The sequence below is a fragment of the Lupinus angustifolius genome, chromosome LG15, assembly GCF_001865875.1.
Source record: "Lupinus angustifolius cultivar Tanjil chromosome LG15, LupAngTanjil_v1.0, whole genome shotgun sequence".
Lineage (NCBI taxonomy): Eukaryota > Viridiplantae > Streptophyta > Magnoliopsida > Fabales > Fabaceae > Lupinus > Lupinus angustifolius.
In genome coordinates this window covers 16,292,136-16,307,450 of record NC_032023.1, presented here as the reverse complement: position 1 = coordinate 16,307,450, position 15,315 = coordinate 16,292,136, and the positions used below count along the sequence as shown (strand labels likewise).

Sequence of the window (15,315 nt, the reverse complement as noted above, 5' to 3'; positions counted from 1 at the left end):
TTATCCTTAAATATAAAATAAAAATAACAGTCTATCTCTCTTATACTAAAAAATATTTTTTACCTCACTAAGTAAGAAAGATATATCATTTCTCTCTTTTTAAACTATTCCACCAAGTAAGATATTTTGGCAAAAGCATATAACCTTAAAATCAATTTCTTACTTTGAAATATTAGTTACAAATGGATGAATTTAGATCTTAATGAATGGATGGAAAGACATCCACCAATTTAAATAAATTCATTTAAATCATATTGATTTCTTTAATGAAAACTAAAAACTCTTTTGAAGAAAATCATTCTTTTCAAACTATTATTTCAACAGCAAGACATTGGTCTAATGATGTAAAGCGTAATTGGATCTCAGGTAGATCAAAATAATGTCAAAGGTTTGAATCTTAAGAGCAATACTTGTTGGGAGGGGCAAAAAAAAAATTAGTCCTTAATCACAAGATAAGGGAATACATTGATTATACAAAAAAATCAAACATTAAAAAACACTTTTAGTTTTTTTAAAAGTGTTTTAAATTTTTTAAGACACATGTTTTTATAAAAAAATGTATTTTTGAACTTCAATTTTTTTTAATATTTTAAAAGCACATGATGTTTAAGATATTAAATGGAAAGTTTTTAACATGTATTTATATATATTTGTATTTAAAAATAAAGTTTTAATATTAATGGCATAAAAAAAAATCAAAGTGAGAGTGATAATTAGTACAAGAGAATAAGATTTGAGATAATAAATGAAATTGAAAAGTATAGAAAACCATTTTTATTTTTTTTTGTATGGATTGAATATTCATCCAAATGAATAAATATCCTTTAGATATAATTGAAAAATTTAAATCCATCATTTATTAAAATTATTCATTAGATTATATCCATTTACTCTAATATGAATTTAATTTTTGATGGATAATTTCTCCATGCACTTTCAATTGTACCAAATCCATTATCACACAGGTATATTATAGAATTTGGTCCTATTTTATTATCATTGAGATTGTTAACTATGGATAAAATATTTTGTTATATTTGGTAATAATCATACACGGTATCTTTTATAACAATAAATTTATTAAAATGCAATATTTTATTAAACATAATTACATACAAATATGTATATAAAAGTAGAATAATTGTTAGTATAAAATATACGAATAATTAACATGAATTTTTAGATTTTATTTAAATAATCAATATTAAATGATAAATTTGAATAATTTTTCTTAAATTTTGGATAAAGTGATTGAGTGATATATATGGACAAATAATAACTAAATGAAATAGAGGGGACCGGCAAAAAAGCATATAAGGAAAGGGAGAAGTAATTGAAGAAACAAAATTAATAAATAATAAATTGTGGTTGGATTGACTTAAAAAGAAGACAAACTAAATTTGAAAAGATAAGATCATTTTGTTGAAGATAATATTCGTCGTATCACCATGTTTTAGATGATTGGTGGATCAGCCTTAGATACATAATCTCAATGAAATGCTCATACTACTCCTCCTATCAGCAAAGGTTAGATAATGGAAAAGGCATTACATATATCATTATTATTTTTTTATTGGTGTCCCACATTATTTATAATTTATTATATATTTTCACATTTAGTCTTTATCCACAATGATAAATGTTATTCTTATTATTGTTTAAAATATACGTATTTTTATATTTTAGAAAAAAGTTTACAAAACCCCCTTAAATTTTATGCCTTTTACAAATAGACATGATAAACTATTTTTTTACTAATTATTCTTAGATTTTAAGTATTGGTCAAATTGATCCCTACATACATATAATTATTAACTGAAAAACTCTCACTTGTGTTCTTTTTTTAATTTTGACTGTGATATCATTATTATTTGATTTTAAATTTTTATATATCAATATTACTCTTTTGTTTCCTTCTAAATCTAAAATTTATTTATCTTCTTTTACATCAAATTTTTATTCCAAGGATGATTTTTTTGGCCATCAACTCTAAATAGTAGCCTTATTGTTATTATTGTAAGTCTTACAATAATAGTTTCCTTAATGACCAATTAGTAATTTAACATTGTCTATATGGGACATCAATTATACGTACAAATAAAGTTTAAGTAGCAATTTAGAAAGAAAAATAATTCATAGTATTTACTGACAAAATACATAAAGTTTATGGAGATTAATTCCATACACTTTTCCCTATTATAATAACAAATTATTTATCTCTCATTCTTTCTACTTTTTATAATCCACATTTTCTTATAAAAATAAGCATAAGAATATTATTGTGCAAATAAGTATTTTTCAGAAATAAGAATAGAAAGCATGTGAAGAATATTAAGATAACTATAATAATTAGTGGATAAAGTTGATATGAAGAAATCCACAACATAGATACGTGGCTGTTTGTGGTGTAATTAGTACGTTTTGGATAATATTTTGGAGATTTGTGTTTCCTATGTTTTTTCCCTCACTACTATAATTATTACTCCTACACTTTCGCTTTCATCATCCTTAACACAATATCATACCTATTCATCATTTCTCTCTTGATATTTCTCATAAACAAAACAATTTTCATTTGTTTTATTCATCTTTGTTCTCACTAATTAATCACTAGCAATATGTCGAGCACAGCTGGTCAGGTTATCACATGCAGAGGTTAATAATTTCACTATCATCCTTGTCTCTTTTACTCGTAGATCATATTAATATATAACATTCACTGCAAAATCTACTAACCTTTTTATTATTTTATTATTCTATTCAGTTTTTTGTTACCTTTGTAACTTATGATTATTAAGAGGTTATATTTTTGTTATGATAAATATTTTTTTATTGAAGAAGTATGATGATTACGTAAAATAAAAAGATATATCCACTATATTCACTATATTATTATATGATCATTCATAGACTATTAATATTTAATCCTTAACTTTTACGGTGTATAAATTATTATAATGAGAATGTATAAATATACATTCATAATCTAATCTGATTATGGTTACTTCAAAATCCAGGAAAAAAGGAGGAAAAAGAAATCTTGTTTTAAGTTTGAATTTGGAGAAATATCTGTTGGGTATACTCAGATCATGTTCTTTCTGTATCTGGAAAATTAAAGTGACCATTTTCCTTTTCTGGATACTACTTTTGAAGGCACCGTTAGACATTTCAATACTTTTAGAAAAAACTTTTCCTTGAGCTTTAATGGTTCACAAGAACCCTTGATTTAGTATCTTAACATTATGACATTTACATGTGATTAAGTGTTAAGGAATTACTTCCATTGCTATTCTTTGTTGATGCTTTCTTTGATACTGCACTTTCAGGTTGCCTTTTTGTTTTCACATCTCCTCCTTTCCTTTATGAGTTCCTTGATGATTAGGAACTCAATTTTCTTCCTTCTACTCTATAACAATGCACTAGACTTTCTTTTATGTTCAGAATGGAGTTGCCACACTCTTTTCTCTCATTCTCTTGTGTATGTCAGGAGGAGTTATATATAATGAAAACTGCCCATGAAGTGAGAGGGGAGGGAGTTGACAAAACCCCCACTAATTTGATCATTTAATTGCCAACCATCATCATATTAGGCACTTTCATTCAGATTAGTAACTTTTAAGCACATGAACCACATTGATTATTAAATTAATCTAACAGACACAATTTGTATTATTGTTTATATTTTATGTATTATTACTGATGATATGATTTGTTTGGTATTTTGGAAATGTTGTAGCTGCTGTTGCATGGGAAGCAGGGAAGCCACTGGTTATAGAAGAAGTAGAGGTGGCTCCACCACAGGCTGGTGAAGTCCGTTTGAAGATCCTCTTCACTGCTCTTTGCCACACTGATGTTTATTGGTGGGAAGCTAAGGTAACCCAATCATTTATTTACCTCATTTTTCATGTTACTTCATTACATGCATCTCACAATTTATCTAAACATAGCTCATGAGTTTATTTTTCTGTAAAGCATGGCAATAACTTAATATAATTTTCTTTTCTTTTTTTCCATCATTTCAGGGCCAGACCCCATTGTTTCCACGTATATTTGGTCATGAAGCTGGAGGGTATAAATCATAAGCCTTATTTGTTTCATTATTCTAATGTGTTTCTACATATGAGCAAGGATATGTTGTCACAGACAGATATTATATGTCCTCATTCAAATTTCACTTATGATCTTTGTTAAGGTTAGAGCACAATGCGGAAGCACAGGATTGAATCAATTGAGAACAAAAGAGAAGCAAGTAAAGGATAAAGAAAATAACACACAAGATTTAACGTGGAAAAACCCCTCAGTGTGAGAGGAAAAAAACCACGGGCGATCAAGAGCAAAATTCCACTATGTAAAAAAGAAGAGTACAAGAAATCCTCTTATAATGATGAGGACAAATGACAATATTTTTTCTCACAAATACTCTCTCAAATGGAACAAGAATTCTCACCAAGAATGCACTCACAATATATGTGTAAATGAAAGAGATGTTGTGTGTTGTGAAGATGATTTTGAAGCTCTCTATATGTGTCCTTTTATAGGCAAGCAAAGTCTTGGTATCTTGGATTCCAAGCATTGGATGCTTGGAAACAAAGCCATAAAAGTGACATAAAATGCCCTTAAAGAGAGCCATAAAATTGTCATAAAATTCTTTTAAGGCATAGTAATGAGAGGCATCTAACAATCTCCACCTTGGCTCGAATTTGATAAGTTGCTCATCGCCAAATAATGCCCCGAAGGGCACTCAAGTGCTGTAGAGACCAACCAAGTCCAAGCAAAGTTGGAACTTGGTATTCGGAAGTGGCTTGGTAAGTATATCTGCTGGATTCTCTGATGTGTGAATCTTTTCCACCATAATTTCACCAATAGCAACAATATCTCGGATAAAGTGACGTTTTATATCAATGTGTTTGGTCTTGTCATGATAACGATTATTCCTGGTCAAATGAATAGCACTTTGACTATCACAAAACACTGTAAGAACACCCTGTATTAGACCAAGTTCATTTACCAAACCTCGGAGCCAAATAGCCTCCTTCACACCCTCCGTTGCTGAAATATATTCTGCTTCAGTCGTAGACAATGCAGCAATGGACTGAAGAGTAGCTTTCCAGCTAATAGCACTATTACAGAGAGTAAAGATGTAACCAGAAAGAGACCTCCTTCTGTCAATATCACCACCATAATCCGAATCAACATAACCTACAACGTCATCAGTTGTAGCCTTGTTTCTGTCAAATACCAAGCCAATACCAGAAGTACCTTTTAGATACCGAAAAATCCATTTTACAGCACTCCAATGATCCTTTCCAGGATTATGCATATATCGACTTACCATGCTAACAGCATATGCTAAATCAGGTCTAGTGCACACCATAGCATACATAAGACTACCAACTGCACTAGCATAAGGAATATGTGACATACGCTCCATCTCTTCCTCTGTATGTGGGCAAAGATCTAAAGATAACTTGAAATGTGCAGCAAGTGGAGTAGAAACAGGTTTACAATTATTCATATTAAACCTTTCAAGCACTCTTTCAATATATTTCTCTTGGGATAAAAACAATTTACCAGCTTGACGATCCCTGTGAATCTCCATACCAAGAATTTTCTTGGCTGCACCTAATTCTTTCATCTCAAACTCATTATTGAGTTGAATTTTCAATTTCCGGATCAAAGACTTGTCACGTGAAGCAATTAGCATATCATCAACATACAGTAACAAGTATATGAATGATTCATTTGGAAATTTCTGGAAATAAATACAGTCATCAAATTGACTCCTGCAATAACCTTGCCCAATCATAAAAGAATCAAACCTCATGTACCATTGTCTGGGAGCTTGCTTAAGGCCATATAATGATTTCTTCAATCGACAGACAAGATGCTCCTTATCAGGAACAATAAATCCTTCAGGTTGTTCCATGTAAATTTCTTCTTCCAGCTCTCCATGTAGAAAAGCTGTCTTTACATCAAGTTGCTCCAACTCCAAATCAAATAAAGCAACAAAAGCAAGCAAAACACGTATAGAAGTATGACGAACAACAGGTGAGAATATCTCATTAAAGTCAATACCTTCCTTTTGATTAAAACCTTTAACAACTAGTCGTGCTTTGCATCTTGGATCTTCAACCCCGGGAATACCGTCTTTCTTCTTATAGATCCATTTACATCGTAATGGTCGTTTGCCTTCGGGAAGCTCTGTCAAAGCCCAAGTACCATTCTTATGAAGACTTTCAATCTCTTCATTCATAGCCACTAGCCACTGTGACGAATCAACACAAGAAACAGCTTCTGTATAGCTGGCAGGTTCAACATCATCATTTACCTCTTGTGCAACTGACAATGCATAAGCAATTAAATTATCACCATCAGTGTATCTAGCTGGCCTTTTAATTAGTCTTCTGGTTCTGTCTCGAGCAATACAATAATCATCTTCTTGCTGATGAATAGGAGAAGTTGTACTGTCATCACAATCAACATAATGATCATCAATGCTAGATTGATTTGTAGAGGAAGATGGAACATCAACATTAGGAACTGTAGGTTTCACTATCAACTCCACCTTCTCGCTAGTACCCTGTAGATTACCTGTACTAGTAGAAGAAGACACAATAGATTGTTTTCCAGAAGATAAAAATGCATCCTCATTAAAAGTCACATCTCTGCTAAGAATTAATTTCCGTGACTTTGCATCAGAATACCATAAGCGATATCCTTTAGACTCAGATGCATAACCAAGAAATATGCACTCAACAGCTCTTGGAGCTAATTTACCATCATTAACATGTGCATAAGCAGGACATCCAAAGATTCTTAAGTTAGAATAATCAACAGGATTACCTGACCAAATTTCTTCTGGGATTTTGAAATCAAGTGCTGAATGTGGAGAACGATTAACCAGGTAACAAGCAGTAGATGCTGCTTCAGCCCAAAATTCACGCCGATGCCATAACCCAGCATTTGAGAGCATACAACGAACTCTCTCAAGTAGAGTCCTGTTCATCCGTTCTGCAACACCATTTTGTTGAGGATTTCTTGGAATAGTTTTGTGTCTAGCAATACCATTTTTTGTGCAGAACTCATTAAAATCACCATTGCAGAACTCTAATCCATTGTCTGTTCTAAGCTTCTTCACTTTCTTCCCTGTCTGGGTTTCAACAAGAGTTTTCCACTTCTTGAAAGTGGAGAAAGTCTCATTTTTATGCTGCAGAAAATAAACCCAAACTTTGCGAGAAAAATCATCAATGATGGTCATCATATAGCGACATCCTCCATGAGAAGGAAATTTAGAAGGCCCCCAAAGGTCAGAATGAATATAATCAAGAATACCTTTGGTACGGTGAGTTGCAGTGGAGAAACTAACCTTTTTCTGTTTCCCAAAAACACAATGTTTACAAAAATCCAATTTACCAATGCCATGTTTACCAAGATGACCTTGTTTGCTTAGAAGGTGCATACCTTTTTCACTCATATGGCCCAGGCGCATGTGCCATAATTTGGTAATGTCATTATCATGCATTGAAGAAGATACAGCTGTTGAACCTGTCACAACAGAACCTTGCAAGACATATAAACTACCAATCCGGTTAGCTTTCAATAATACCATAGCACCTTTCAATACCTTTAGAACTCCACCTTCAGCTGAATACCTACACCCGAGAGACTCTAGGGTGCCAAGAGAAATTAAGTTCCGCTTCAAATCTGGAATATAGCGGACATTAGCCAAGGTTCTGACAACACCGTCATGAGCCTTGATCTGAATAGTACCTATTCCTGCAACTTTGCATTGGGTATCATTGCCCATCAAAACAACACCACTGTCAACATGTTCAAAAGTGGTGAATAAGTCCTTATAAGGACACATATGAAAAGTACATCCAGAATCAAGAATCCATTCTGTTTTACTCCTATTATTATAAGAGACAACAGATAAAAGAATATCACCGTCAGAATTGGCTTCAATATTAGCAGCTTCAGAGGATTGTTGAAATTTTCCCTTATCTTGTTTTTCTTGTTTTTTCTTTAAGATAAAACAATCAGGAATGTCATGCCCCGGTTTCTTGCAATAGCGACAAGTTTTGTTGGATTTGCGACCTCTGGATTTGGATCTGAACTTTTTATAATTGGTACTCCCTTTTTCTTGAGTTCTACCTCGAACACTTAAGCCCTCACCCTTGTCCACAGAATTAACTTCAAGATCAAATTTTTCTTTGGACAATAAATTAGATTTAACATCTTCAAAGGATAAGGTATCATTATTTCCATACAACATGATTTCTTTGAAGTGCTTATAGGTAGAAGGTAAAGAGACAACCAACAAAACAGCTTTGTCTTCATCTTCAATATTAATATCAATATTTTGCATATCCATAATAATAGAATTAAACTCATCAAGATGAGTTTGAATAGGAGTACCTTCAACCATACGAATGGTGTATAACCGTTCTTTGAGACGAAGCTTGTTTGCGAGGCTCTTGGTCATGTATAAAGTTTCTAACTTCAGCCACAAAGCCGCAGCGGTTTCTTCATTGGCAACCTCACGAAGAACCTCCTTCGACAAACAAAGTTGAATTGTTGAAAGCGCCTTTTCATCCAACTCGTCCCATTGATCATCGGTCATGGAAACTGGTTTCTTTGACTTCCCATCTAAAGCTTTCTTTAATCCGCTCTGGATAAGAACGGCCCTCATTTGGACTCGCCAAATAGAAAAGCTAATTTTGCCATCAAACTTCTCAATGTCAAATTTTGCAGACATTTTGAAATTCTCAATTTAGTAAGAGCTCTGATTCCACTTGTTAAGGTTAGAGCACAATGCGGAAGCACAGGATTGAATCAATTGAGAACAAAAGAGAAGCAAGTAAAGGATAAAGAAAATAACACACAAGATTTAACGTGGAAAAACCCCTCAGTGTGAGAGGAAAAAAACCACGGGCGATCAAGAGCAAAATTCCACTATGTAAAAAAGAAGAGTACAAGAAATCCTCTTATAATGATGAGGACAAATGACAATATTTTTTCTCACAAATACTCTCTCAAATGGAACAAGAATTCTCACCAAGAATGCACTCACAATATATGTGTAAATGAAAGAGATGTTGTGTGTTGTGAAGATGATTTTGAAGCTCTCTATATGTGTCCTTTTATAGGCAAGCAAAGTCTTGGTATCTTGGATTCCATGCTTGGAAACAAAGCCATAAAAGTGACATAAAATGCCCTTAAAGAGAGTCATAAAATTGTCATAAAATTCTTTTAAGGCATAGTAATGAGAGGTATCTAACAATCTTTCATTATTCTAATGACTACTTGGTTTCTACATATGAACAAAGATATGTTGTCAAAGATATTACATATCCTCTTTCATGTTCAATTTATCTCTTTGTCCAATAATTACAAAGTTTCACTTAATCAAAAAGAAAAATGATAAAAAAGAAACTAATAATTTTATATTATTTTGTGAAATTTGATTGGCAGCGAAAAGATTTTCTTGTACAGAGAATCTATGTTCCTGTCCCAAAGCATGTCCCCTAATCTTGCCATATACCAATAAAAATATGTAATGTTAATTAAAAAACTAAACATTCATTATATTTTTTTGTTTTTGTTTCATTATCGTAAATTTGATTGACATGGTGTTATTTATTCAGGATTGTGGAGAGTGTAGGAGAGGGTGTGACTCATCTACAACCAGGGGACCACGCTCTACCAGTGTTCACTGGGGAGTGTGGGGATTGCCCACATTGCAAGTCAGAGGAAAGTAATATGTGTGATCTTCTTAGGATCATTCCTGATAGAGGTGTCATGATCAATGATGGAAAGGCAAGATTCACTATTAGAGGACAACCTGTGAACCATTTTCTAGGAACCTCTACTTTTAGTGAATACACTGTAGTCCATGCAGGATGTGTTGCTAAGATCAACCCTGCTGCTCCACTTGACAAAGTTTGTGTCCTCAGTTGTGGAATATGCACAGGTTTGGTACACCCCTCCATTCCTTCACATAATGTATATATCAATCAAGGTTCTAAATTCTAATTGTCGTAGCCGTTATCTCTTGTTTATTACAATTGCGAGAAAATGTATCCATAATTGTGGTTGTAGAGATTATCAAAACCGTGATATTGTGGCTGCGATTAGAACCTTGATAGTGTTGGAAAATGTAGTGGAGTTGGTAGCCAGTTATTTTTCTCATGATTCAATTCATTAATGCTTGTAGGACTTGGTGCTACTCTCAATGTTGCAAAACCAAAGCCTGGTTCCTCTGTTGCAGTTTTTGGACTTGGAGCTGTTGGCCTTTCTGTATGTTAACCCTTATGCCTTGTATATGTATATTTTAGTTTTTATAGCAACTGATAAAGGCGAAATGTTAACTTCTACTTTCCCTTTTAATCCAAAATTTCAGGCTGCTGAAGGGGCAAGGATATCTGGTGCAAAAAGAATCATTGGAGTTGATTTAGTTTCATCCAGATTTGAACTAGGTAGATGAATTCTTCTTCCATCAAATGTTTAAAGATTCAACATAGCATAAAGTGAATTGTATTACTGATTATTATTTTTATTCTTGTTTGCAGCAAAGAAATTTGGAGTTAATGAGTTTGTGAACCCAAAAGATCATGACAAGCCTGTACAAGAGGTTAGTTCATAAACAACTTAAAGAAATTTATTATATTCTACTTTTCCACAAGTAGGTATAGTTTTGGAAACTGATATATATGTGTATATAGGTGATTGCTGAAATGACCAATGGAGGTGTGGATCGTGCTATTGAATGTACTGGAAATGTTCAAGCTATGATTTCAGCATTCGAATGTGTCCATGATGTACTCATACTATACCTCATTAACTATATAAGTTTTGTTAAAAAACTAGTTTACATAATAAAGTGTGTTTTATAACATTGATTTTTTTCCCCAGGGTTGGGGTGTTGCTGTGCTTGTTGGAGTTCCAAGCAAAAATGCTCAATTCAAAACTCATCCTGGGAATTTCTTGACTGAGAGGACTCTTAAGGGTACCTTCTATGGTAACTACAAGCCCAGAACTGATCTTCCTAAAGTTGTGGAGCAGTACATGAATGGGGTAATTAAGCATATTGAATAACTATCAATATATCATTATTTCATCACTATATCTTTATTTATTTGTGTTGGTAATGTCATATTTTATCTTATGGTTATTGTAGGAGCTTGAATTGGAGAAGTTCATCACTGACAAAGTTCCATTCTCACAGATTAACAAAGCTTTTGAGTACATGCTCAAAGGAGAGTCCATCAGATGCATCATCTCCATGGAGGAGTAAAACCATTGCACATCTGAAGCACGGATTCGTCAAACAACCTCACGTATCGGTGTCCGACACGGATACGCTCGGATTCGCAAAAGATACGTATTCATTGAGTATCCAAAAATTAAAAAAATAAAATAAATAAATATTAAGACACGTATCTAATTTGTTTTCAATAAAATATAGGATATATGAATTCGTTTTCAGTAAAGTATAGGACATATAGATTCGTTTTCAATAAAACATGATAAAATAGATTCATTTCCAATAAAATAGGATAAGATAGATTCGATTCCAATAAAACAAGATAAGATAAATTTGTTTTCATTAAAATATGATAAGATATATTTGTTATGGAGGGAAATGATTTTAAATTTCCATTATATTTTTTACTTTGGATATTTTGATTTACACTTATAATTTTATAATATTTTATGTGTTTTTTATTATTTTATACACGTATTCCTAAACGTAATCGTATCTTGTATTTTGGAAAAAAATGTATGTCGACGTATCAGATACATATCGTATCCGACATACGTATCAGTATCCATGTTTCATAGCATTGCACAATGATGAATATCTCATTGCTCTTCCTGGAACCATAAATTTTCTATAGTGGGTCTAGAAGATTATATTAGGTGAAAATAAAAATAAATTTGAACAAATTTTATTATAATCCCCTTTAGGATTATCGAATTTGTTTGGTTTGATAGTATTGGGTGTATGGAATTTGTATTCATCGAATATATATGATAAATAAAATGATCTTGTCAATTTTTTGTTTTTCTCTCAATAGAATGATGTTGTGCATGTTTTTTTTCAACACGAGTCATTTTTAAATTAATGTTGTAACTTTTAATTCAGAAGTTTTATCAACTTGGGGTATATACATCATAAACTCCTTGTAAGGATGTGTAGATAAAAGCCCATATACGTTGTTTTCTATTCTCCTGATCCTATATTAGAACTTGGGACAAGAAATCCTCTTATAATGATGAGGACAAATGACAATATTTTTTCTCACAAATACTCTCTCAAATGGAACAAGAATTCTCACCAAGAATGCACTCACAATATATGTGTAAATGAAAGAGATGTTGTGTGTTGTGAAGATGATTTTGAAGCTCTCTATATGTGTCCTTTTATAGGCAAGCAAAGTCTTGGTATCTTGGATTCCATGCTTGGAAACAAAGCCATAAAAGTGACATAAAATGCCCTTAAAGAGAGTCATAAAATTGTCATAAAATTCTTTTAAGGCATAGTAATGAGAGGTATCTAACAATCTTTCATTATTCTAATGACTACTTGGTTTCTACATATGAACAAAGATATGTTGTCAAAGATATTACATATCCTCTTTCATGTTCAATTTATCTCTTTGTCCAATAATTACAAAGTTTCACTTAATCAAAAAGAAAAATGATAAAAAAGAAACTAATAATTTTATATTATTTTGTGAAATTTGATTGGCAGCGAAAAGATTTTCTTGTACAGAGAATCTATGTTCCTGTCCCAAAGCATGTCCCCTAATCTTGCCATATACCAATAAAAATATGTAATGTTAATTAAAAAACTAAACATTCATTATATTTTTTTGTTTTTGTTTCATTATCGTAAATTTGATTGACATGGTGTTATTTATTCAGGATTGTGGAGAGTGTAGGAGAGGGTGTGACTCATCTACAACCAGGGGACCACGCTCTACCAGTGTTCACTGGGGAGTGTGGGGATTGCCCACATTGCAAGTCAGAGGAAAGTAATATGTGTGATCTTCTTAGGATCATTCCTGATAGAGGTGTCATGATCAATGATGGAAAGGCAAGATTCACTATTAGAGGACAACCTGTGAACCATTTTCTAGGAACCTCTACTTTTAGTGAATACACTGTAGTCCATGCAGGATGTGTTGCTAAGATCAACCCTGCTGCTCCACTTGACAAAGTTTGTGTCCTCAGTTGTGGAATATGCACAGGTTTGGTACACCCCTCCATTCCTTCACATAATGTATATATCAATCAAGGTTCTAAATTCTAATTGTCGTAGCCGTTATCTCTTGTTTATTACAATTGCGAGAAAATGTATCCATAATTGTGGTTGTAGAGATTATCAAAACCGTGATATTGTGGCTGCGATTAGAACCTTGATAGTGTTGGAAAATGTAGTGGAGTTGGTAGCCAGTTATTTTTCTCATGATTCAATTCATTAATGCTTGTAGGACTTGGTGCTACTCTCAATGTTGCAAAACCAAAGCCTGGTTCCTCTGTTGCAGTTTTTGGACTTGGAGCTGTTGGCCTTTCTGTATGTTAACCCTTATGCCTTGTATATGTATATTTTAGTTTTTATAGCAACTGATAAAGGCGAAATGTTAACTTCTACTTTCCCTTTTAATCCAAAATTTCAGGCTGCTGAAGGGGCAAGGATATCTGGTGCAAAAAGAATCATTGGAGTTGATTTAGTTTCATCCAGATTTGAACTAGGTAGATGAATTCTTCTTCCATCAAATGTTTAAAGATTCAACATAGCATAAAGTGAATTGTATTACTGATTATTATTTTTATTCTTGTTTGCAGCAAAGAAATTTGGAGTTAATGAGTTTGTGAACCCAAAAGATCATGACAAGCCTGTACAAGAGGTTAGTTCATAAACAACTTAAAGAAATTTATTATATTCTACTTTTCCACAAGTAGGTATAGTTTTGGAAACTGATATATATGTGTATATAGGTGATTGCTGAAATGACCAATGGAGGTGTGGATCGTGCTATTGAATGTACTGGAAATGTTCAAGCTATGATTTCAGCATTCGAATGTGTCCATGATGTACTCATACTATACCTCATTAACTATATAAGTTTTGTTAAAAAACTAGTTTACATAATAAAGTGTGTTTTATAACATTGATTTTTTTCCCCAGGGTTGGGGTGTTGCTGTGCTTGTTGGAGTTCCAAGCAAAAATGCTCAATTCAAAACTCATCCTGGGAATTTCTTGACTGAGAGGACTCTTAAGGGTACCTTCTATGGTAACTACAAGCCCAGAACTGATCTTCCTAAAGTTGTGGAGCAGTACATGAATGGGGTAATTAAGCATATTGAATAACTATCAATATATCATTATTTCATCACTATATCTTTATTTATTTGTGTTGGTAATGTCATATTTTATCTTATGGTTATTGTAGGAGCTTGAATTGGAGAAGTTCATCACTGACAAAGTTCCATTCTCACAGATTAACAAAGCTTTTGAGTACATGCTCAAAGGAGAGTCCATCAGATGCATCATCTCCATGGAGGAGTAAAACCATTGCACATCTGAAGCACGGATTCGTCAAACAACCTCACGTATCGGTGTCCGACACGGATACGCTCGGATTCGCAAAAGATACGTATTCATTGAGTATCCAAAAATTAAAAAAATAAAATAAATAAATATTAAGACACGTATCTAATTTGTTTTCAATAAAATATAGGATATATGAATTCGTTTTCAGTAAAGTATAGGACATATAGATTCGTTTTCAATAAAACATGATAAAATAGATTCATTTCCAATAAAATAGGATAAGATAGATTCGATTCCAATAAAACAAGATAAGATAAATTTGTTTTCATTAAAATATGATAAGATATATTTGTTATGGAGGGAAATGATTTTAAATTTCCATTATATTTTTTACTTTGGATATTTTGATTTACACTTATAATTTTATAATATTTTATGTGTTTTTTATTATTTTATACACGTATTCCTAAACGTAATCGTATCTTGTATTTTGGAAAAAAATGTATGTCGACGTATCAGATACATATCGTATCCGACATACGTATCAGTATCCATGTTTCATAGCATTGCACAATGATGAATATCTCATTGCTCTTCCTGGAACCATAAATTTTCTATAGTGGGTCTAGAAGATTATATTAGGTGAAAATAAAAATAAATTTGAACAAATTTTATTATAATCCCCTTTAGGATTATCGAATTTGTTTGGTTTGATAGTATTGGGTGTATGGAATTTGTATTCATCGAATATA

The 15,315-nt window shown here is 32.4% G+C and overlaps 2 protein-coding genes across 2 annotated transcripts; both read left to right on the top strand.

Moving 5' to 3' along the window:
* On the top strand, positions 2,578 to 12,001 carry LOC109328454 (alcohol dehydrogenase 1-like). Its single transcript, XM_019561924.1, has 11 exons — positions 2,578 to 2,655; positions 3,737 to 3,873; positions 4,023 to 4,069; positions 9,648 to 9,973; positions 10,217 to 10,299; positions 10,403 to 10,478; positions 10,572 to 10,633; positions 10,725 to 10,820; positions 10,915 to 11,076; positions 11,180 to 11,307; positions 11,853 to 12,001. Exons 1-10 carry the CDS (start codon positions 2,619 to 2,621, stop codon positions 11,294 to 11,296), a joined length of 1,143 nt encoding a protein of 380 aa, XP_019417469.1. The 5' UTR covers positions 2,578 to 2,618; the 3' UTR covers positions 11,297 to 11,307; positions 11,853 to 12,001.
* LOC109328455 (alcohol dehydrogenase 1-like) lies at positions 12,911 to 15,231 on the top strand. Its single transcript, XM_019561925.1, has 8 exons — positions 12,911 to 13,256; positions 13,500 to 13,582; positions 13,686 to 13,761; positions 13,855 to 13,916; positions 14,008 to 14,103; positions 14,198 to 14,359; positions 14,463 to 14,590; positions 15,136 to 15,231. The coding sequence occupies exons 1-7, from the start codon at positions 13,046 to 13,048 to the stop codon at positions 14,577 to 14,579; spliced, it is 807 nt and encodes a 268-aa protein (XP_019417470.1). The 5' UTR covers positions 12,911 to 13,045; the 3' UTR covers positions 14,580 to 14,590; positions 15,136 to 15,231.